This window comes from Rhipicephalus sanguineus, chromosome 1 (genome assembly GCF_013339695.2).
Source record: "Rhipicephalus sanguineus isolate Rsan-2018 chromosome 1, BIME_Rsan_1.4, whole genome shotgun sequence".
NCBI classification, from domain to species: domain Eukaryota; kingdom Metazoa; phylum Arthropoda; class Arachnida; order Ixodida; family Ixodidae; genus Rhipicephalus; species Rhipicephalus sanguineus.
The window spans coordinates 321609415-321633912 of record NC_051176.1 but is presented as its reverse complement, the minus strand read 5'-3'; the positions used below and the strand labels follow the sequence as shown (position 1 = coordinate 321633912).

The 24498-nt window shown below is 51.7% G+C and overlaps 2 protein-coding genes across 2 annotated transcripts in view; both read left to right on the top strand.

Annotated features, from left to right (window-relative positions):
- The first annotated feature begins 704 nt into the window (after nt 1–704).
- LOC119383785 (N-acetylneuraminate 9-O-acetyltransferase) lies at nt 705–1420 on the top strand. The gene is made up of 3 exons (XM_037652088.1): nt 705–899; nt 954–1050; nt 1117–1420. The coding sequence occupies exons 1-3, from the start codon at nt 764–766 to the stop codon at nt 1418–1420; spliced, it is 537 nt and encodes a 178-aa protein (XP_037508016.1). The 5' UTR covers nt 705–763.
- A 21940-nt stretch (nt 1421–23360) lies between these two features.
- LOC125757602 (uncharacterized) overlaps nt 23361–24498 on the top strand; it is a 64835-nt gene continuing 63697 nt past the window's right edge. The window contains exon 1 of the mRNA XM_049413205.1: nt 23361–24247. Within this exon, the coding sequence (XP_049269162.1) occupies nt 23434–24247 (814 nt within the window). The 5' untranslated portion in view covers nt 23361–23433. The remainder of the gene's footprint in view (nt 24248–24498) is intronic.

The following is a 24498-nucleotide window of genomic DNA, read 5'->3' as shown; positions in this document are numbered from 1 at the left end:
CGATGGGAAACATATGTAGACCGGGAACTCCACTGATCTGATGAGGAAATAAGCAATCCGCATCGCTGCGCCTCCTGTACACACATGCTGTGCTCCAAGTAGGGAGCCTGCAGCTTCGGCGTGACATTCGTTCGCGTGGTGGCTCGATCGCCACAAGCATTTGTTTAAAACAAGCAATAATATTGATCATTCGGTGACTATCACGGAATATTGGAGCTAAACGTTTTTCCAAGGTACCTTTTGGGAAAAAAAGCTAGTTTTTCTGGAACTACAAAACAAGGCCCAAGCAGCAGCTCATATGAATATATAGCGTGCTAGCGGTTCCGATCATGTCTCAAACTTCGTCGTCCAAAAAGAATCAGCTTCGTAAACTAATGCACTGTGCGGCTACGCCTGCACACGCAGAGTGCATAATTGATCTCATTGAGCTGAAACAAAACTGATTCCCCCTCCTTGCGAATGCCCCTTAGTCAAAAAGTGGCCCTTCCCAAAAAAAGCAGCAAGTATGCACCTTTATTCGTGCGTCCATTAAATGAAGTCACCTGCATTTCCATGGTTAAATCACATGACTGCATTGCAACGCCTCGCACGCACGTAGAGCCACGGGCCTAGGCCAGACCTAGGCTAGGTACATCTCGCTTGGAATTTCCTAGGGACAGCACCAAAAAGTAGTCTGGCAACGCGGGCATGTTTTGGTGGCTTTTTAGTCGCTCCGGTTGCGCTGCTCTGGCAGCCTGAAATTTTGCAGTTTAGTGTGCTCGATATGGTCGAGGAAGGCCGGCACATCACCGCCAGTTCTGAATTCATTCACCGCATTAATGCGAGAAATTGCAAACTAGTTGCCTGCTTTGTGGTCGTCGGTTTCGTCCTCTACCACGGCGTCATTCACCTGACGTACGGTGCGTCCTGGCGCCTTCGCGTGCGTTTGAGTGCATTGTCAGCTTTCCTTGCAGGCATCGACACGTGCAAGTGGCTGCTGAGCGATGGACGATTTCAGGGCTATCACGTGTGGCAACCGTACGGCTGTATGTTGCACACCTACACCAATGCGTAAGAATCGAACGTTTCTATGGAAATGCGCAGCAGAAAACAGCCGTGTGTGTATTGCTGTTTCAGGGAATCTCGCATGTGCCTGCGCTACATCGCCTATTGGGGGGGCAAGAACCACATTGTGTTCGTTGGGGACTCGCGCATCCGTCAACTGTACGGGGCCTTTGTGCAGCAGGTGCAGCCGTCGCCCGCACCCCAGCAGGGCCACCGGGATTTGCTTTACGAGGAGAAGGACCTGCACCTCACAGTGGTACGTTGCCCGCATCCGAGTTGCTGTGCGAGTCCAACTTTTGTTTTGCTGGGTGTCATCATCATCGACGGAGGGTGGGACGGGACAAGGGTTAACCCCCGCCCTGCCGGACTGACCTAGTAAAAAAAAAAAAAAAAATTGGCTAAGCTTGCACTAAAGGCTCTGTTATACTCCGGCGTCCGACGCGAGCGCCCGCGAGGACGTTGCGTTTCGTCACGCCAAGCTGGCGACGCAACGCCAGGCGCAAATCGGTCTCCGCTACAGTCGAGCCGGCTCCAACGCGCCGGTGCGATCGTATCTAGAGGAGCGCATGCGCAGTAAAGCGAAGAACGCCCGCGCCACCTGTCAGGAACCGACGAAACAGCCCGCGAAGCAGGTTCCTGTACATGCGAGCCTGGCGCGTCTGGCGCGAAATGCAGCAGGATCTATTCGGCGCCGAGCGACGCCCGAGCGCGCCAGCAGCCGTCGGCCGCGTCGGCGGTCAGCCGACGCCGGACTATAGAGGGCTGTTTTTTGCGGACGTAACGTCGCCGTGACGCGCGCGCTCGCTCGTCGACGTTACGCTGGAGTATATCAGAGCCTTAAGCCGCGCTAGCCTTGAAACAGCGAAACTGGGCGATTCTGAAGACTAATCTGGTTGCTTTTAGGTTGTTTCTAGTTTCTATGTCTTAACGACGACCTGCTGTACTCCTGACCTGCCCAGATAGCGGGGGTCCTATGGGAGCTCGCGTCCCCGCTCTCGTTCAGCCGCTCGCCGTAGGTGGCGTTTCCTATAACCTGTTCGTCTGCTACTCTGCGACCGTTTGGACGGCGCTGGAGTAGAAACGCCTGTATTATGTGACGAACTGAAAAGCATTGTGTGACTGTTTCTGCAAACTTAGATGGAGGGCCAAGTAAGCTATTCAGTGCGGTTAAGTATTTACTGCACACTGGTTGACTAACGTGAGAAGCCGTAGACTTGCATAGTGTAGGACGGCTGTGCCCTTTTAAATGCATAAAAATTCTATATCACTTTCCGTATTTTTCTTTCCGAAGTATTTTGCGTTTATGCACAATAATTACACGATACAAGCGCTCTGCGCTGGCAAAACATCAAACATCGCCACAATCGTTAGAGCAGACTTCAGCAAACAGGTGCTGACTAGCGCCACAACGCTCATAGGTAACGTCCCTAGTGGCAGGAGGTATGAACTAGAATGTGGGCGCCGGAGAGGGGACATCTGGGCAGGCCAGGAGTACAGTAGGTCAGGGTCTTAACTAGGTGATGAGGGTTCTTTCTAGGTTCCTTCTAGGACGTTGGTAGGCTTTAGCTAGGTGATGCTAGGTTGTTTCTATGATGATTCTCGGTGCAGAGAGGTTAGTTAAATCACACACACAGACACAACATGGATGTCCAAACTCCTGGGACAGAAACTTTGTTGAAACCAAGAGTTCACACCTCTCATGCAGTCGCAGACACGACATGGATGTCCAACCAGGGACAAACCCTTGCTGAAACCAAGTGTTTGCACTTCTCGTAGATCTACGGGCATGTCATCATTGGCGTAGGGCTTCCATTGCTTTGGGGTCTTCTCACAGCCGCTGTTGTCATTCCTGTTCCCTAGTGTTAACTGTTGCCTTCTTGCTTTTTAGTGGACCAGTGGTGAGTAGTGGGGTTTACCCAATTTCTGTGGCACATACCCATTTATGATGATGATAGTTTCTCACAGCTGTCCTTGCTAAAGCCCCTCCATCGTGTCTACTGCCGCTTTTTTAAGTACTGCCATCTATTGTTCGACGACGACGCCCACTTCCGGTTCCGGAGCTTCCGGAAGGAAGTTCTTGAGCCACTTCCTTCCGCTTTTTCCTTCCATCTTGTTTCTGCGTACGCATGTGCACACGCGAGAAAGCTCATATTTGCTTCTCCGTTTCGCAAGTGTTGTTGTTTTGAGGTTCGTCGTAAACTGCCTGCCACCGAGCGAGTTTTCGCTCGGTGTTTCTGCGTCGCGAGGGCATGGGCGGGCATCAGGCGGGCATGGGGCAGGTGCATCAACCGGAAAAGCAGCAGAAACATCATGGCGGCACTTCGGCTTCCGCTATGCGGGGAACCGGTGTAAAGGGAGAGGGGGCGGACGAGTTGGCGCTACTTAACCTAGCCGGCGGAAAACGCATGGAGGGGCTTTGGTCCTTGCCTTTCCCGGTCCCTAGTGTTGGGCTAACTATTGCCTTCTTTTTTAGTGGACCAGTGGTGAGTAATGGGATTTACCCAGTTTCTGTGGCACCTGTTTATGATGATGACAGTCCTGATAGGCCGCAGAAATTTCTGTGGCACATACCCGTTTGTTGGGCTAACTGTTGTCTTCTTCATTTTTAGTGGACCAGGAGTGGGTAATGAGATTTACCTCATTTCTGTGGCACATTGTTGTCTTCTTCATTTTTAGTATACCAGGAGTGGGTAATGAGGTTTACCTCATTTCTGTGGCACATACCCGTTTATTTTTCGAGGTGGGGTCGGGGCTAGCTTAAACAGCTTGTTAAAACTTGTTGTTGGGCTAGTTGGTACATGCTTACTGTAATACAAAAAAGATGCGTACCATCGAGGAAGAATTTAAGACAGAACAGAAAATGGTGAGAGATATGTGTGTAAGTGACACATCTGTTGTTCTGCGTGGTGGTGAATTTAATTTCTTGGAATCTTTTTTCGATTAAGTCGTTTTTGCCATTCTTGTCGAATGTATTTTAATGAGCATGTGCGGCTATGTACGTATGGTTGCTACGACTATGTATGTCGTAAAGAAGTGGAAATTTTAAGGGCTCGTTTTTCTTTGTTATACACAATATTAATGAGAACAGACAATAATGCCAAGGAAAGTATAGGGGACGTTATTAGTAGTACCGTATAAACGCGTGTAAGGGCCGCACTTTTTTTTCAAGAAATGAGGGCCAATTTTCAGGGTGCGGCCCATACACGCAACATTTTTTTTTTAAAAGCAAAAACGCACCAGTTAGCGACCGAAGAGCGTTTATTGCAGTAAACGACATTTCTTGCGACATACGTGCTCAATCGTCGTCACTCGGCGAGTCCTCAGACTTGGAGTCCGAGATGAGATGGTGTGCTGCGAAGCGCCGTCACCCCACAAGCAGTCATCTTCTGTGCCATCCAAGCTGTTAGATATCCCGGCGTCTTTAAAACTTCGGGACACAATGTGCGTCGACACCGAGCTCCACGCAGATAGGATCCACCCAAGTACAGTCGCCAAGGCTAGTCCCTTTACACGTAGCATGTCCGTTGTGAGTGCAAGACCATCATTCCGCGCTTCAGTCACATAGCGGAGCAAGTCTTCTTCCAAATCGGGAAACTTGCACTGCTCTCCTCGGAAAGCGCGCTTAGTGCTGTTGGTGTTTCGCAAGGCTTCTTTTTGAGCACACCAACGTCGAACACACTTCTCGTCAACGTCGAATTTTCTGCCGGCGGCACGTTTCCCATGCTCGAGAGCATACTCGATCACCTTCAACTTATTGCCGGCAGTGTAGCTATTCAGGTACTTGCCCATCTTGCCAAAACGTGAACGCCGTGTAGAAAACAAGCTAGCACGAAGGTCATCGAACAGTGCAGAAAACTACAGCAAATGGCTGGCTGAACTGCACAAACCGAACAACGCGAACGCCATGCCAAAGTTGGTGATGCTAATGCCGATATGGATAGCGCCGATAGCGCGTTTGTATAGAGATGTGAGAAGCTAAAGATAAAATCCTGCTTTAACCTTTAGTTGGCGGGTCTATGAATACTAATAAAATAGTTAAAATTTTTAGCCCACTTCACGAACATCTTAACACGAATAAAATCCAAAAATATATATATACACTCTGGTGACGATGATGATGGTTGCGGTTCCTTGTGCCATCTATCGACTACGCTTAGAAGCTTACGCGCGCGCGCATTTTGAATACGTATTGGTTGAGGAAAGTGTGGGTGCGGCCCTTACGCGGATTTTTTTTTTTTAGAATATGCACTTCAAAAAAACGGGGTGCGGCCCTTACACGGGTGCGGCCCTTACACGCGTTTATACGGTAAATGTAATGTAAATGTGAAGAAAGAAAAGTGGACGAAAAGATAGCTTGCCGCGGGCAGGGACCGAACCTGCGACCTTCGAATAACGCGTCCGATGCTCTACCAACTGAGCCACCCCGGCGGCCATCCCCCCGTCCACTTTATGGGGTATATATGTGTATTTAAACGTGGGAGCGTCAGTTAGTGCCGCCAATAGCCATGACGGCGAGTGTGGAACACTCTTTTTCTGCCTGTGCACGTGAACTTGTTACGAGCTGGCAGCTGACCAATAATCCCTCGCATACTACCTGAAAGCATCAAGTCTGCCAGAACGAGACCCTCGCTATTAATGAAGGAAAGAAGTGGAAATTACATTTACATTACATTTACTACTAATAACGTCCCCTATACTTTCCTTGGCATTATTGTCTGTAAGTTCTCATTAATATTATGTATGTCGTGGGTGTTCTGAGAATAAAGTTAGTTGCGAGTGGTGCCCTTTTCTGTCTTAAATTCTTCCTCAATGGTACGCGTCTTTCTTGTACTTCAGTAAACAGCTCTGCTGTTAAAAACTTCAAAGTAATGAAAGTGGAAAAGGAGCGGTATTGATGGTGTCTTGAAAATGCGTGAAACATGCACCGTCTGTTGTAAAAGGAACTGGGCTTGTATTACATGGTTCCCACTATGCATCAATCTGTGTCATTGCTGCGCAGCGAGTGGCCTAAGGTCTAGTGTATGTTTGGTTGAAAGGGTCACCCCTTGAGCTTGTTGAAAAAACACATCCTGCAGAAAGCTGCTGTGAACTGCTGAGCCAAATATTTCAGTCGTGCGTGCCACGTAAAAGCTACAAGCGGAGCGCGAAGTTGCGCCCTCTTTTCAAACAGAGGCCGGTGCTCACTCTCGTCGGTGGGGGGGGGGGGGGCCTGTCAGTTGATGTCGCGTATCTGTTTCTTCTCTGCGTTGCAAAAGACGTAGCATCCTCATTGGCTGATAGCTGACTAAATGAAGAGCGGCATTCGTATCAGATGCGCTTTATGCCACGGGGTGCCACCACTTGCTGGTGCCGCACTCCTCAGTCTGCTAACTTTACACGGTAGCCACACTTGCAGTCGAGTTTCATGATGCAACTTCTTTCCCCATCCCTCCCTTCCAGTGCACTCATCGGGACGAGAAAAGAGAGAGAGCGTGCGCCAAACCCCCGTAACTCCGCTGGTTCTTGACGGATTTGAGAAATTTTTGCGGCGATCGATTCGGGAGGCAGTGAACTCCAATACTGAGGTCATTAGATCATTACATTGAAAAGTAGTTCATGACCCCTTTAAACAAAGGTACTTTTCACCATTGCTACACATGGAAAACAGTTTTGCATGCTGCCAGGTAGCACCAGTGTTGTACACATTTTTCTAAAACAGGAACGAAAGTTCGTTCTTTGTTTCTTCCCAATCTTGAAAGGAGTTCCAGTTGCAAGTTCCTTTACTGTCAAAGGAACGCGTCCCAGTTACACTTCGACCATTAGAATGTATCGTTACTTTTAAAGTTACATTTAATCCTTTAATATATAGTGTCAGGTAATGCTGAGGTGATATAAGGTGAGCAATTTAAAACTCACATCGAACTATGTATATTATACGAATTCGAATGTCGCTGGCAGCAGATTATTTGGAGATAGAACATTTATGCATTTGCACTCAACGTGAGAGCTGTAGGAAGGGGTCGCCTGCCCTTCGACGACACCAGCATTCACGGGCCAGCCTGCTTGGTGTGGAAGGACACCTTCGTTTGGGATGCAACCTCTCCCCTCCTCCTCGCCCTCACTTCCCTTCCCTACCCTCTACCATAGGGTGTATGCACAACCGACATGCAGGCAAGCGTTGCTGTGCACTCTGGGTAATCCACCATTTTGGAGCAATAACTTGCAGACAAGCAAAGCAGCGTGTACGGCCGGTCGATAGTTGCCATGGTTTGCTGCGCTGTTGTAGGCTGCAAAAGTCGTACATACACTAAAGCTGAGAAGGAGAAGGCAAAGCAGAAAAACCAGAATGTCAGCAACTTTCGATTTTTCAAAATTCCAAAGGTGCACTTCGGCAAGACGAAGCAGCTGTCAGAATGCCGGCAGTGCAAGTGCCTCAACAGGAAGGGTGTCTGAAAATCCGCACACAAAGTGTGTTGCCGACACTTTTTATCAGGTATGCATGTCTCGCACCTATGTTACCTATTTTAAAACGCTGCCCGTTCCTGACACCTAAAAGTATTATTTTGGGCATCGCGGATGCAGGCCTCTCTTTCGGCAGAGCGTATGCTTATAACATGTTTCAAGCCTACTTGACGATTCCAACGCGGACTGGGCCCCATCAAAGCATTTATGCTATGATGCCAAGAACGCCAACGAAGATCGGTGCAGCCACGAGTTGTCATTGTCCGTGCACGAACGCTCCTGCCACATGCGCACGCTGTACTTGATGTATAAAAACAGTTCCGCGACATGGGAGCACGCCTCGCCGTTCCCGGCCATGCACGTCTGTACAGTGTGCGGTGACGACTTCACATGTTGCTCTTGCACAGGACCCATGAATCAACAGGTGGCTTGTTCAGGCTCAGTGACTGTTTGACCTGGGCAAAAAGATAACATTATATTCTGCTAGAAGAATAAAACGTACCTTTATCTTGAGAAACATGGAGTCTGAGGAAACTTCCTTAACCCATGGCTCGCGCACCCAACCGCTGGTCATGAAATTGTGGCCTTCTAATGTTTTTCATGCCTTCAGTTGCTGGCGGTAATGCACCTCGTCCTCAGGGCAAGGAACTCGCTGATGTCTGCGGCATTGACTCGTGGCCACAGGTTGATGTCTCTTACGCAGTCGCTCTCACGAAGCTCAAATTTGTCCACACCATACAGGGCAACTTTTTCACTGTAGTACGCCTGGTCTTTCATGCTCAGCGTCGCTGCAGCAAAACAATGCTGCATTCTTGCACAGAGATGCCAAACTGCATGCACGGAGATCAACTGCAACCTCTCATTGATGAGCTTTCCTCGCGAATATTGTCTGCTTGTTATTTGCTTTCAACTGGTGGATTAGCCAGAGTGCATAGCGAGGCTTGCGTGCTTATAGCTGTCGATGCTGGTCATGCATACGGCTGTGCTATGCTTTAGGGACACTAAAAGTGTAACAATCAGTTGGTTTAGATTGATAAATTGTACTATGAGTAGGGGTGTGCGAATAGTGAAATTTCACCTCGAATCGAATAGTGCCGAATAATGGCCAAAAATATCATATCTCGAATATCGAATAGTATATTCATACAAAGTGTGTACCAATGGCTACGGCAACACAAAGGAAAAATCAGGGACGCTACAGCGTGCCGACAGTTTACGCACTTGTTCGGGAGTGGCTTTTGTTCCAGCTTTTATGGGCGCGCAAGCATGTTGATAGCAGAGCTGCCATTCCATTCAGCAGCGCCACTCCTAACCTCCTAACGCTAACGACTAAGAGAGGGGCGTATGGTGGCTAGTTTTTTTTCCCCCATGGTCGTGCAATACGGCTCATCTGACAACGGTAATGTTGTGCTTCATCGCCATGGGTGCTCCGGGCCCAAAAATCTTCGGGCCCCCATTCACAGCAGCATTTTAACTGCGTGCCGGAACGATGGGAGTTTCTGAACGAGTGGTTCGGTGCGGCAGTGGCAACTGCCCAGCGTGAATGAATTTTTACAAGCAAAGCCAATGACTGCGGGTTTCGCAGGCCAAAATCGGGACGTTTTACGGCGCTTGCGGCATATGCGACCGAACTACGCAAGAAGTCCGTGCCTTCGTTTCGGGAATGAAGTTGCGAACGGCTTGACAGTTTTCTCATGTATTTTTCTATGTGCGGAAATGACATAATCTCCTTTAAGATCAGCATGCGCTCACTTTTGAACCACGATGTCGGTGAAAGTTTTAACGAAAGGCCTACTTTAGCCACCCCACTCGAACCAAGTTGCACCATTGGCTGTTGTCGCGTTTTAAATATTCGTCCTGTCGAATTATTCGAAACTTCAAATACTAGCTATTCGAAAGTCAAATCGTATTATTCGATTAGGTACTATTCGATTCGAATTTGAAACTCGGAATATTCGCACACCCCTAACTATGAACACTCCAATGTTGTTAATTTCGCCACTGTAGGTGTAATAACAGAGGAGAGAAATCAAGGTCAATGTTTCATTTTTAAATTTCACGCCAAAATCGCTGCGCGTGACGTCATAGATTTCAAAGCGTATTTTTCGTATTTCGGTGACATAGGCTCAACGAAAGTTCCTGAATCTTAATATGTTAAGTCTACAGCCTCTTCAGAGGACAGTGTACTTGGTTTTTACTGATTAGGACCTAGCAGATGCCATCAGAATCTATGACGCCACGGCGTTTGGTGCTGAATTTCAAGGTGGTGATGCCACCCGCATTTTCTTTTCGCACGTTTCCTCACTTGCCAAGTGCCTTTTCGGGGCAGGTGTGGTAGTCTTGGAATTGTGAAAGTGTAATTTACTGATATGAGAAAGATCGTTTTTCTCTTTAGTGCCCCTTGAAACCTTGCGATTAAGCAACTGGCGACAATGAGAGCTCCTTGGGGCTTATGCGGTCGCCCATCCACCCGGCATAATGTGCTGCATGCGTCTTTTTCAATGCCGTGAGTTAGGGATGGATAGATGAGTGTTGTACAGTCCTTTGATTATCCAAGTGCACGCTGGCAATGCGAAGGAGGTAGAAGGCAGCGCTTTTCAAGCCGATCTCGCCTGGCGGGGCTGCACCCAGCGAATTCTCCAGGTCCCGTTTTCTAACCACTAATTCTCGCTCACTCGCAAACAACAAAAGAATTACACAGACTGCATATGCTCTCTCCAGTAAGGAGAAATCTGAAAAGGACGATGTTGACTTGGACTGCTGGTGGTCACCCGATGTGCTTCCTTGGGACCCAGTTGGTTCTTCGTGGCCACATGGCCTGGGCAGCGGGGCCCTACACACAGTGAGCCACAGCCCACTCATACTCTCCCAGACTGACATTGTGGAACATTTACAGAAGGAACGCCGTTCCCTCTACCGTTCCTTCACAGACGTAACCGTTACAGTTCCATTGGTCCTTAATGGAATGGTGGCGTTCCTCCAAAAAGGAACTAGTTCCAGGAATGCTGTTCCGTACTACACTCAGTAGCACCCTATTTGCCCCAAGAAGTTGGGGTGGCGCCGCCGGGTGGGAGGCCTGAGTGATGTCATGGCACAGACTTTTGATGCCCACCGTGGTGCGTCTACACAACGTTCGTTCACTTCGTGCGCTGTTTGTGTTCACTTTTTTCTTGTCTCAACTGTCAGATGAATGACGAGAACAGCATCGATAACGTTCCCAGTAAAACGACAAAAAGCTATACATGTTTTCAGTACAATCGCCAATGGTGCCCGCACTCCATCATGCACACTTTGAAAGGGGTGATCAGGTTTGTTGTTGTGTCACGCTACTAACCTCGAGGATGGGTCTAACCACAGGAGCCGCATTCCGATGGGGCTAAAAAGCAAGAACATCCCTGTGCTTAGATACAGGAGCACGTTAAAGAATTTGAGGCTAATCTGCAGCGTGCCTCACAATCATATCGAGGTTTTGACATGCAAGACACTATATTCACATTATTAGATTGCATTGTTCACGGGTGATTCCTTTAAAATGGTTTCCCCTCCACAAGTGTTATCGGACGCATATGCGATCTGCGGACAATGTTTTTGCCGATGTGCCAAGCCCCATGCATAATTACAAAAATGCATGCAGTATTGAGTCTTGCAAAATATCTTGAAAGCACTCGACCTGCAGCTGTTGTTTTAGTTTTTCTTCTGTACTTGCTCACTCGTCATGTTGTATAGTTTCAAGTTTTTCCCGCAATAATTTCGGTGCTTCACTTCACTACAGAAATAAGTTGAGGTTTATTGCAGAAACTACTTATTAGTGTGAGATTGTGTTTTCATGCAGCATTGTTGCAATGGTGCAGTCACGCTCGTAAGTCCCAGCTTAGGTATCCAGAGCTCGTTTCCTTGCAGTTGATTACCGCTGAGCAGCATCAACCTGTATGTGGACCTTGAGGGGGTCCGCTCTATGCACGGCTGGTGCAGAAGCATAGCTCCGGTCCCAGCCGCAAATAGTCGTACCGTGCGCGTGTCAGCGTCCCCTTCCCGTAGCGCGCGTCATCGCAGCTATGACGGGTTCGGGCGAATAAGGCAACAGGCTAGCGCAACAAACAACACTTTATTGCTACGCTAGCAATAACGCGTGAATGTCGCGTAGAGGGATAGTCCGCTCTAGTAGAAAACAAAGGGTAACACCTACACCTTCGGTCGATGTTCGGCTAGCGGAACTTGGGGCGGTGAGGTGTTACCTCGCAGGTCAGCAGGGCACAAGAGCCCGTCTGCCTGCCTGGTCGGCAGTTTTATTTACCTCCCGTGTCCCTCCCCACCGCGAGGGTTGTTTCCCTCGCAGGGCGAGTTCCCTTTCCCGCGAGCCGGGAAGCGATGATTGGCGCGCGTAGTGGCGGGAAAGAAGGGGTTGTCCGGAAAGGGCGACGGTGCTCCTCTCCTAGTGTCCCTCGGCTCCCGCCGTCAGTTCTTCTTCTTCTATGGTTATTAAGGAAAGGAAAAAGGCACCTAATTTCTGTCTGCCTATAGGCGACACGGCACAGTGCCTTGTAGGGGTGGGGGTAAGGAGGGAATAAAAGAATAGTAGGAAAATAGAGAAAGTGATAGGAGCACATCCATCCAACGAAGAGAAAAGAGGACAGGAAAGATGGGGAAACGGTCACGGGAGTTCAGGGACGGGTCCGCGAAACACAGCTAGAGGCACGGTGCACAACATCGGCGAAGCGGCGAAGGCCCCATCGATGAGCGGCGCACGGCATAGCGGGCGAGGAGTCCGTCACGGGGCGCCGATCAGCGAGAGGTACGAGGAGTAATCCAGGACATCGCGGCCGGCACGTCCGTCTTGCTTGAGATCCAGCGAGCGAATCGACTCCGCCGTCAGCGTGCTCTCCCACATCCTCCTCCCCTTAAGAAAGCCCTCGGACGACAGAGACTGCACCATGAGGTAATATTTTGTTATTCCTCATCGAGGAAGGCTAGGACGGATCGGTCCAGGTCCGTGCCCTCCTGCGGTCGGCCCTCTGCCGTGGGTGTCGCCGGTGCCCCCACTGGCGTCGCCGCTGCCTCCAAAGTAGCCACCACCGGCCTCGTTGCGGTCTTCGCTGCCGTGCCCACTTGCGTCATGGCTTCCCCAGTCGTCGCCTCCGCCGTCACTGCTGCGGTAGGTCTGGCCTGCTCCTCCCGCCTCGTGGTCCGGACCGCGCCTCCTTGGGCCCCGCCTCTCTGGTTGTTGGTGGCGATTGAGAGGAGCGAGTCAGTGAAGTTTTTCGTTCCAGGCGGCCTCTCCAGCATGGTTCGGGCTCCTCCGGTCTGGCGGGGCTTGGGGTTTTCGGCGTACTGCGCCCTGGCCTTGAGGGAGCATAGGCCATCGGGGTGTCCACACAACCCTGGCACGTCCTGGTGGCTGCGGCCTCCAGGCAGTTGGCTCTCCCAGTAAGGTTGGCATTGGTCTTCGGGCCTCTTGTGTGGAGGCCGGGCGGTGAGGTGATGGGGTAGCGTGGGAGTGGCGGTGGGATGTACCAGTCGACCTCCAGTCAGGCGTCCATGGCGATGTTTGCCGGTGGTGGTGGGGCTGCGACAACGACGACGTAATGTGGGTATGGGCTCGCCGTGAGGAGGCAGTCTCCTCTCCGAGCCGTCCCGGCGGCACCTATTTCCCTTTTGCTTATCCAACAGGCGGAGTTGTCTCCGCCTGTTTCGCAAGAAGTACCGCGGCTCAGGGCTTTTCACTCGGTTTCGAGCGTTCTCAGCCGCCGCTTGCATGCGGCTCGGAGGAGGACTGATAGTCGTCCGCATGCTCCTCCCGTGACACGTAGCATTTCAAGTCGCATACGTGCACTGGTCCGCCGCTCGGTTTGCCTTTCATGTTCGCGAGCCGATAAACAAGCGAGGAAACCTTCTCTCGCACTCGGTACGGCCCGGACGCGTATTATGATATCCTGGCGCGGCAGCGCACGCGAGAGAGAAAAAAGAGAGAGCGAGGAGGACGCCAGCGGCCCCTCGACGAGCGCTTGCGCGCTATTGGTTCTTCTTGTGGGGTCACGTGGCTGGGCTGGCGAGCACGCTTCCGCACGCACGGTTCTAGTAACGTTGGCACGCACGGAGGAGTGTTTACGGCTGTTCCATCGTTCGGAAGCACCCCTCGCCACGCCGAGACGCCGCAGATAAGCGGGTTTCGATAGTTTCGATGAGCAGCGTGGTTCCGAGTGTCAACGTAAAGTGCCTCCGCGTCGACCTGTGCACGGACGGCGACGCACACGAGTGGATCGCCAGCTACAGTAGGAAAACCAACACGACATGGATCGTCGACAGGGAAACCCGAAATCCAAAGAGGCAAGTTCACGTGTTCGTTTCTTTTACAAGTGGCGAATAGGCCCAGTCTAATCATATTTGATGATATCGACGCCAATGGCGGAAATGCTAAATGCGAAAGCGCTGAATGCTCGCTCATCGTATCGAAAGGCGCGACGCTGTGTTTTGGACTGAATGCTGCAATGATATTGTGCACTAAAGCCGCAGCTGCAGCATGGAAATGCCGCTGCTGAAGTCGGCAAAACTGTCAATGACTGGTACGAAAAGTGTACTTGAAAGGTTGTTTTGAACTGAAACCAAGAGGCCTCTGTTTTCACTGTGAATTTCGGTGATATTGTGCGATTATTTTCCATATTTGGAAAGATATGCCTGAAATAGCCGCGTCCATTGAACCATGCTTAACTGCAGAAGGTTTTATCACCAACTTTTCCTATTTGCGGCCCTGTCGCCCGTTTGGCTCGTTCAAAAGTTTGAGTGGCAGATCGGATCGCGCCGCAAGCAACGCACTGCTGAAGCATTAACCCCCTAGCATACGGCCATGCAGGCCCGTAGCCAGGAATTTTTTTCGGAGTGCGTCCACTTGCTGAAAACTTTGACTATTTGAGCAAAACGCCTATTTCCATTATTTATTTTCGGTAAAACACCGTATATCATAAAAATTTGGGGGGGGGGAGGGGGCGGGCCTCCGCCCCCCCCTCCCCTGGCTACGGGCCTGCGGCCATGTAATGTTTGCATTTTCGATAGTCCATTTTCGCGTGTTTACGCCCCCCATTTAACATTTCTACATGTCACTGTACGTCCTAGACCACGCGGTCACCCTTAGCGTCGCGCCTTTCGATACGATGAGCGAGCATTTAGCGCTTTCGCATTTAGCATTTTCGCAATTGGCGTCGATATCATCAAATGTTATTAACTTGTAGAAGAAACGAACACGTGAACTTACCTCTTTGGATTTCGGGTTTCCCTGTCGACGATCCATGTTGTGTTCGCTTTCCTACTGTAGCTGGCGATCCACTCGTGTGCGTCGCCATCCGTGCACAGGTCGACGCGGAGGCACTTCACGTTTGATCGGCAGTTAGAACTTGCATCTAGCTCACGCGTGAACGTCCGCGTGCTCATCGAAACCTGCTCGACGTTACATGGGCTATGAGATCTGGCGTTTATTTCGCACGTAGGCGTACTCGTGTCCAACATGTCACTCGGAAGCACGTTTATTGAAACCCGCTCAACGCGAGATGGGCAAGCGGAACTCGGAACAGGCGCGCGTACTTGAGCGTCCGCCATGTGCATGGCGCGAATCTGCGGCGTGGCTAGGAGGAGGGTGCTTCCGTACGATGGAACAGCCGTAAACACTACTCCGTGCGTGCGTGCCTTCGTAAACGCTCTCGCGTGCCCAGCCACGTGACCCTAAGAGGAGAACCAATAGCGCGCAAGCGGTCGCGGAGGAGCCGCTGGCGTCCTCCTCGCTCTCTCTTTTTTCTCTCTCGCGTGCGCTGCCGCGCCAGGAAATCATAATACGCGGCCCGGACCATTTCGGTGCCATCGAGGCTGCAAACTGTTTGCTAGCGTCGCTAAGAACATGATGGCGTCGCAGCACCAGATCGCCCACTTCGTAATGTACGTTACGATGGGAGCGGTCGTACTGCGCCTTCTGTTGTGCCCTAGCAGTGCCGAGATTACTGCGTGCTTTACGTAAAACTTCCGCTAGCTTCTCGCGCAACTGCGCTGCGTATTCAGCTCGTGCTGATGACGCCACTGGCACTCCACTGCGATCCGCGAGTACCGTCTCCATCGGATTCGGCAGTTCTCTCCCCAGGTTTAGAAAAGAAGGCGCATACCCAGTCGAGCGGTTCACAGTCGATCGCAACGCAAACCCGATCTCTGGAAGGTAGGTATCCCAGTCCTTGTGCCTTTCAGAGAACGCGACAAGCATGTGCTTGATGTTGCGATTGACTCGTTCCGTGGGGTTCGACTGAGCATGGTAGGTGGTTGTTTTCTTGTGCTTAATGCCAAGCGCGGCGCACGTGTCAACAAACGCCTTCGCAGTAAAATAAGACGCTTTGTCATCAACTGCTCAGGGAAACCAAACCTGGTGAAAACCTCCATCAACTTATCCAAGATCACTCGAGCCGTCAGCTTTCTAAGGGGGAAAAGTTCTACCCACTTAGTGAAGTGATCCGTGACCACCAGCAAGAATTTGTTTCTGCTAGGAGTTGTGGGGTACGGTCCCATTACGTCACATGCCGCGATTTGCCAGGGAGTCTGGCTGGTTGATCGGCTGCATGAGGCCTGGCGGTCGTCCGCCTCGGGGCTTGACGCTTTGGCACACGTGGCACGAACGGGCGTAACGAATCACATCCCGCTTCATGCCTGGCCAGGTAGCGAGGCGACACAACTTAGCATAAGTCTTAGGGCCGCTCGCATGCCCAGCAATGCACGAGTCATGAAAGTAGCGAAGCAAGCAGTGCTCCTCTCAACTTGCGCGGTATCACGACCTTGAATGACTCACTTGTGTCATCGTCGGATGGGACGTACCTCAGCAGGACGCCATCAGAATCCAGCAGATAAGAATCCAGAGCGCTCACAGCATTACCAGCTGTTGCCGAGCGCTCCGCACAGACAGCAATACCAGCTGCCCCCGTGTGCGCGGTGGCCTCGCCACCCGGCTCCCGGAGCCCGTCGAACACCTTTCGACAAAACGGATCTTTCTGCTGAGCTTCTAACAGCTCCCTTCTGCTGAAAACAATCCCCGCGCTAACGACAGCCTCTACGTGGTTCACGCTTTTGCCTTGAACTGACGTTTGTTCTACTGTTTCCGTTAGCGCTACCTCGAGTGTCTCGCTCTCAGTCCGTTCCGGGTCAGTCTCGTGACGGACTGGAGCACGCGATAGTGCGTCGGCCGCGGCATTGTCCTTGCGGTAGCGTACGGTGAAGTCGTAACGCTGCAGAAGCAATGCCCAACGAGCCAGGCGGCCACTTGGTTCGTTCAAGCGCCTCAACCACGTGAGCGCCATGTGGTCCGTCTCAATAACAAACGCCACTCCGTCGATGTAATAGTCAAACTTACGGAGAGCGAAAACTATCGCGAGACACTCTTTCTCTGTTACTGAGTAGTTCCTCTCCGCCGGCGTTAACGAACGGCTCGCGAACGCAATCGGTCAGAGGGCACCTCCATGCTCCTGAAGCAAAATTGCTCCTAAGCCCAGGTCGCTTGCGTCTGTTTGAATCACAAACTCCCTGTTCAAATCGGGTAGCTGCAGTTCAGCTGTGTTAGCCAGCAACTTAGTGAGGCGATGCAGTGCGGCCTCCTGCTCTTGACCCCAAGCCCAACGCTCGCCGTTCCGCAAGAGCTTTGTCAAAGGCGCCTGCACTGCCGCGCAGTGCAGGCGCCTTTGACTTCTATCGCGAATGAATTGGCGATAGTTCGCCATCCCCAGAAAGCGCCTCAGCTCACCGATATCTTTCGGCGACGGAAAGCTGACTATCGCTTCAAGCTTACCCTTATTCGGCAAAATGCGACCCTCGTCAAGCGTGAATCCCAACAATGTTATTCGGGTCGCCGCTATTTGAGCTTTAAATTGTTCGGGTTCAGAGTGATGCCCGCAGACCTCAGCCTTTCTAGAACGTCTCTTAAGTGGCGCAAGTGCTCATCGAACGTTTTCCAGTAAACCACTATGTCGTCTCGATATGCGAGGGCGTGCTGCCACTTTGCATCTCCCAGAGCTTGGTCCATTAGCCTCTGATAAGTAGCGGGAGCCCCCACCAAGCCAAAAGACATTCTCCTGAATTGAAAAAGTCCCCTGTGGCATGTGAAAGCTGACTTCTCTCTGTCCCGCTCGTCCATTTCGACCTGAAAATATCCACGACTAGCATTGAGCGTCGTAAAGTACTTCGCCCCGCCTAGGTTGGATACTAACGATGAAATGGATGGAAGAGGGTATGCGTCCTTCTTCGTAACCTCGTTCAACCTGCGGTAGTCTACACAAAGGCGATAAGTATCATCCTTCTTTGGAACTAGAACCACCGCGAAACCCCATGGGCTGTTTGACCTTTCGACCACGCCTGTGTCGATGAGTTCGTCCAAGGCGGCGTCAAGTGCTTTCCGCTTAGCCAAGCTAATCGGTCGGGGATTGCATTTCCAAGGTCGTGCGTCACCCGTGTCGATAGTGTGCTTGACCAGCGTAGTGCGGCCCGGGCGGTCAGTGAAAATCGCGTCGTACTCGTACAACAGCAACGACAGCTGCACCCTTTCCCTTTCTGGCATGCTGTGTGCTTCTGCCAAAATCGGGTGCACTGACCTTCCCTGTATCGCGGCACATTGTTCTGGCAGGGTTACTCGCTTACTCCGCGCGCTTTCCTCCTCTCTCACTCGCGCTGCTCCCTGCGATTGGCATGCCGTTGTCAATGCGGGTGCTTTCGAGAAAAGCTTTAGCGCGTCTCCGTCACGCTCTCGGTTACCCCCTCTTGCAATGTCAATGACAGTCCCTGACTTGGCGAGAAAGTCTCGACCCAGGATTAGAGGCATTGACAACCCGGGAAGATGGACAAAGCGTTGTCGCCTCACGCGTCTTTCCCAGCGGATCACAAGTCTAGCAGCACCGCTCGATTGCGCTGTGCCCGAAGCAAGGCGGAACGCGGTGTTGCTTTGTCTCAAGCGGATACTGTTCTCGCAGAGATGGTGCAGTACCTCGTCCCCAAATAATGAAGCGCTTGCCCCACTATCCAAAAGTGCTACAAAATTCTTTCGAGCTATCGTTATCTCGATTAACGGTGCGGGCGAGTCTACGGCATCACCTGCGCGACAGACTGTAGGTGCTAGTGATCCGAGCGCATCGGTAGGACTACTGATCGCCGCGCGGTGCCCGACGTGGTTCACCGGCGGCGTCGTCCGTTTCCCGAACCGCGTGTTAGCTCCTGAACCGGCGTGCGGCCGCATTCGCGGGCGATGTGCCCCGGTGCGCCGCACCGGTAGCAAGGACCGCGAAAACCACGCCGGCCCGGGCGCTCGTCGCCGCGATCCGGCGGGCCTCGCTCCGCGTTGCGCCGCTCGTCTGGGCTCGTGCTCTCCCACCATCTGTGCTCTCCCACAACCTGACGTGCGAGACCAGTCGTTGGTACACTGAGGCGAAGGACGTGTGATTATTATGTGGGTCCAATCTTTCAGTGTGCCTTCGAAACACTCGTTGTGGCACTTGTCTGCCGAGCGATTGCTATCAGCAGTTCTCCCACGTGAAATGAAACGTTTGTGACGTGACGGTTGATCGGATCAGTAGTTCACGCAAATCATTGTATACGGCTACATAATCCCCTACAACTGTTGAGAAGAAATCGGTACATGTGATCCAAGTATGCTAGCATCTCGGCATATCCAAAACCGTTGTGTGTGGCAGTATTATTTCTTGTTTAATTTTCCGAATATGCTAAGTGATTCTTTACGACAGACAGATTCATCTAGTCTCCTGTAGCAGAAAGCGCAGTCCTGTCAAATTGAGATTATTTACAGAGGCAGACGTAACTTGCATGATAAACAGTAATGTATTTAGTGAATTAAAACGTATTAATTTCATTTGTAATACTTTGGGACACAAGCTTTAACCTCGAAATCTATGCCGTGCTGTAATGAAGTTAGAACCATTTAGCATGAATATTTTCTTAGCACTGATTTCGTGGAGTACGGGGTGAAAACAACAAGTTTCTTGCTGTCCTGCATCAGCTTTTCCAGTTTTTTTTTTTGTTTGGACGAGAGTTTCCCCATTCTAGGCTACATTATTCAGACTTTCCATAACTTTGTTCACTATTGCTAACAAAGAAAACGTCTGCCTTGGGAGAGTTGCGTCGCAAAATTGACGGGTAATCACCACTGTATTGCGAAAGAGCGGGTAGATGGCGGGCGCATACTACGATTCTCGGTGGCGGAGCAGGCAAGTCCTTGCCGTGACATCACATCGCCGCAACTGCAGCGACGCCATTGTTCGTTTTCGGGGCTAGTAGATGTGCTCTACACAGCAGCGAATGCCGCTCTGTTTCACTGAAAGGCATTTCATTCATATCTGATGCAGCAATTGGACATATTGGTACTGTGCTGACAGATTGTCCATTTTGAGCAAGGTTTTAAATTATATTGTTTTAAGGTGAAAATTTTAGTGATATCCAGGACAGACCATAAAGAGGAGACTGCTTTATTCTTCTGCAATGCATATAACCCCACAACCACGCATGGCGCATGCCAGAATTTTTTTTCAGCAGGGAAGGGGGGGGGGTTCGTATATCCTTTATTTATGTTCATGCATGTTTGTATGTGTGCGTGTATATGTACACATGCAAAATTAAAAAAAATTGGGGAGGGGGATTGAAGCCCCCGCCTGGCTACGTCAATGGCATATGCATAACAAGACAGATAAGTGCCTAAGTAACATCAGAACTAGTTTATGAAAGCATATTTGACTGAGTCAAGGTAGCATGACTGATACAATCATCTTGTTTTCTCTTTGTGGGGTACGCTCCCAAGGCCAGTCATGCGCATTCATACCTGCTTTGTAGATCTAAACTAGAGTGATCAATACGAGATCCATCTACAGCACAAGTGATATACTTACAGTAAACTCTTGATAATTCAAACTTGATGGGACCTCAGGATTTTGTTTTAGTTAAGGTGGCGGTCTCACTCCGGCGGCACGAACACGTCGTTTTTGTCACTTTCCAGCCGACGCGGCGGCTGTTCTCCATGTTTTATATAGTCGACTTATACATCATTGAAAAGCTTGATCTTTGTACATTTCAAATATATTTATTAAAAACAAGTCATAACCATTAGTATTTGGGGATGGATAGCCAAGAATAAGCGCAAGTTACACGGTTTTGGCTGACTGTGCCTCAGCAGTGACCATTTTTTTAAAAATCTGCTTCAGTTACCGCACTGTTCTTTGCGCAGCACTTTCAAGACATATTTACCTGTTTCCTCAACGTAGCAAATTGATGTTGGACGTCTACTTTTTTGTTGCTTAGCTTTTGAAAACAGCGAAATTTAGTAACTTTTGCAGCAGATTGTCCAGTAACTATTCGCTAGAGAAAGTTCATTTTCGGGGCTTATGTAGAATATAAGATTTTCCGTCTGAATGCTCAATTTCATCGATGTGCACGTGCTACTTTTTAAAGTGGGCTATATTCTCAATATAGCGACCTACCTTGGCCCATTTTTGTGGAAAGCTACTGAAGTTCCATGGCCGATTTTGCGCGTAGAGAAACTAGAGTCCCCGACCTATTTCCTCAACGTAGCGTTTTTCAATAAAGCAAGCAGAAATGCGATACGAAGCTCGTAAACTGTCTTAATTTTTCATGCTCAAAATGTAAACAAAAGCGGAGTAATCTTCAAACTGTGCTGAAATCTCAGCATGCATAGCTTAAAATATAACAGTTACGGTCTCCTTATATAATTCTACACACTAATCACACACAAATACTGCAGGAACACTGAGAAATCTGCATTATTTCTATCACTACAACGAAAATCTTCCTCTAGCACCACCTAGACGGAGAACACGAAAGCGCTGAATTGGAAAGCTCCTCGTCTCCCCGACTGTGGCGTTCGAAAACATTTTACCTCAGGGGAGAATGTCTTTTCTAATGGTGAATTCCATTGGCAGATTCGGAGCACTTCCGGTAGCAGTTTTTCTGCTCCATTCGGAGCAAGTCTGTTCCATTGGCGGATTGAGAGTGCTCCCTGTATGTTTCATTGGCAGATCTAGAGCAGCTCCGGCGCCAGATCCACTCCACGGAGCAGCTCTCGCTACTCCGCGAAAAGCACCGTATTCGACCAGAAGTTGCAAGCTCCCCGCGCGTGCGCAGAGCGTGGCGTACTGCGTGTGCGATGAAATGCGCTGTCCGACCACGCCCGTTCTCTCCGCTCGTGCCCATGAAGGCGAAAACTGCGCGAACCGCGAGGAATGCTGGGCGCTTGCGAAGTAGATGTGCGCTAGCGCCCCCTACCGTTTGCTCTGGCGAGGGCGCTTGTGTTCCATTGGCAGATTTCCTTCGGATGCTCTCCACGGAGTGGAGTGCTCCGGCGTAGAGTTCGTCGGCCACTCCGAATCCGCCAATGGAATTCACCATAACTTCAAACCATGCCCCAGCATCTGTAAGTCTTCTCTTTTTGTCTGCCCTTCTGATGGCTGCGCGGAAGAGCGTGAAAGCAGGTGTGAAGCATGGGCGTCAGCAGAATTTTGCCTTGGGGGTTGCAAACTCGTGTTGCATCGTGGCTGGGGGAGGGGGGGGAGAGAGAGAGAGAGAGAGAGAGCTGGCATAGCTTGGGTGGGGGACAAGTGCCGGTGTGGCTTGAGGGGGGCAAGTGCCCCAAGGGAAAAGAAAAGCCGTACCCTCTGTGGGGATCCGAGGCGCGCCCGAAGCCACTGCGCGGGCATTTCGAATCCTTTCCCTCTCCCGTTCTCCCGCGACGGCAAGTGGCGCCATTTTGCGCTACGCGCCGACACTCGTGGTGGCGCTGCGCGCGGTCGGGAGAGCCGCGAAATTCGGCGACTGACGCGCGGGCAGGCCGGGACGAACTCTCTCAGACGCTGCGCCGTGCTCCCTATAGGGCTGCAGAAATTAGGCGTCTCATTCTTCCTCTAATCACACAATCAATCAATCAATCAACTCTCTCTCTCCTCGAACGCCGCTGGGTAAGCACGTATTTTCCTTCCGGTCCAACGTCCCCTTTGGGAATCGCTGGACTGTAGCCTGCCTGGGTGCCTCGGCATCCTTGCAGGCGTGTTTACCTCAGTGTTAGCTCCGGTTCGTACGTGAAGCCAAAGAGCGGTGCCTAGTGCTCGCGCGCGGTCGTACCACGCCGAGTCGCACTTGCCGGAGGCCCACACGTACGGAGATTGCCCTAACCCTCGCGACCAGGCCCAGTGGTCATCGCGAGAGTGCGCAGCATAGCCGCGAGGGACCTTTTTCCCGAGCGGCGTGTCAAAGCTCGCCATTGCGAGCTGCGACGTGCTTCGCGGAACCCCTTGGTGTATCGTCCGCGCGGGAGGCCCTTTGCTTCCCCGTGCCCCGGGAGCGGACGTGTACTGTGTGTGTGTGTTGGGGTGCCGCAGAAGGCAAATAAAGTGTTTGTGTGTGTGTTAGCTCGAACACTGTGTTTATGCTGCGCGGCGCTCAACGCCTTTGCTAGCCGAGCGCGTGCGGAGCGGTGCGCTAAACGTAAGCAGGCGACGGTAGACGCGGCCCTGTGGCTCGCTAAGCCTGAACCCGCGGTAGTCTTCGGCTCCGGTGAGCATCGAGGCTACCACACTGGCGCCCAACGCGGTATCAAAGGCTCATTAAGCCTTTGATTAGACTTAGTCGAGTCAGCACGCCTTTGCGTATCAGGCTCGCCGTGTTACCCGCGTTATGTCTGCTAGGCGTGAGTTTTGTCCGCTGTCGTTTTTAGCAGATACCGCTTTGCTCGAAAACAGGGCCAGTGCCCCCTTCGAGCAGCATGCGCAACAGGCGCTCCCCGAGAACTGTGCTACGGCCGGTATCCCTTTTGAAACCGCGCCGCTTATCGAGCTCGGAGACAGTTCCCCACCGCTCGAACGCGCCGTTAACGCACCGACAGCTTCCTTTGAAGCAGGTGCACAGACGCTGCTGCAAAATGCCGCCCAAATGATACAGGCGCTCACAGGGGCAGTCCAAACGCTTTCGGCTGTTCCGAAACGCACTCATCCCACTGTCATGTTGGCCGTTCCGACCTACAGCGGGTACGGTGATCTGCAAAGTGCACGCGATTACCTGGACTCCCTCACACGTTACCAGAGAGCCACGGGTCTGGACGATCAGGAGGTGCTCGGACGCGTCGTCCCAGCTGCACTGACTGACACGGCGGCTAGGTGGTATCGGCTTTCAGGCCACCGAGCAGCAACCCTCGATGAGTTCCGCGCGGCCTTCCTGCGCGAATTCTTACCCGCTGACTACGAGAGTAGGATGCGGCGCGAGCTCGAGCTCCGCACGCAAGCTCCTGATGAGTCGCTTCAGGAGTACGTACGCGCGATGGAAGACCTTTTCTCTATCGCTGAGCCCAGAGCTTCGAACGAGGAACGCGTCGAACGGGTGATTAGGCAGGCGCATCCGACCTTTTCGGCGTACCTGCGCGGCAGCCGCTTCCGAGATTTAGAGGAATTGGCCGCCGAGGCGAAGCGCATTCAAGGCGACATTCTCGCCGCGCGCGCCTATCGCCCGCCACCGCCTGCCAGCGTGGCCCTTGAACCGCGCTGCGCGTGGGGAGGGGCCGTGCCCTCTCCCCAACGGCAACAGCCCGCCGGAGCTGCCTTTGCGGCTCCCGCTAGAAGCGGGCACTGTTGGGAGCTGAGCGATCGCGCTCTAGATCCCTACGCGTACGCGAGGCGCGCCGCAGCCTGTGCTGCACCGCAACTCGACGCGCGCGAGCAGGGACGCTATCCGACCCAGCGCATCGATGAGGGTGACACTCGTCATAACAGATCCTTTGATCAACAGGCGAACCGACCCCTGCCGCTAGAGGCTGCTCCTCCTCGGGAGAGGGGCCGCGACGGCGCATCTTCCCTTTCCCGAGACGGAATGCGCTGCTTCCGCTGCCGCGAGCGAGGGCACATAGCGAGGGAGTGTCCCGTATCTAGGCCTCCTGTGAGGCAGGGAAACGGGGGCGCGGGTCGTTCGTGAAGGCACGAGCGGCCGAACCCTTGCTTCTCCCCT

Bases quoted from the DNA above. Each gene is read 5' to 3' on its own strand.
- LOC119383785 (XM_037652088.1), top strand. From the start codon at position 764: ATGGTCGAGGAAGGCCGGCACATCACCGCCAGTTCTGAATTCATTCAC. The intron at 900-953 runs GTGCGTCCTGGC...CTTTCCTTGCAG, and splicing joins CGTCATTCACCTGACGTACG to GCATCGACACGTGCAAGTGG. The intron at 1,051-1,116 runs GTAAGAATCGAA...TTGCTGTTTCAG, and splicing joins TTGCACACCTACACCAATGC to GGAATCTCGCATGTGCCTGC.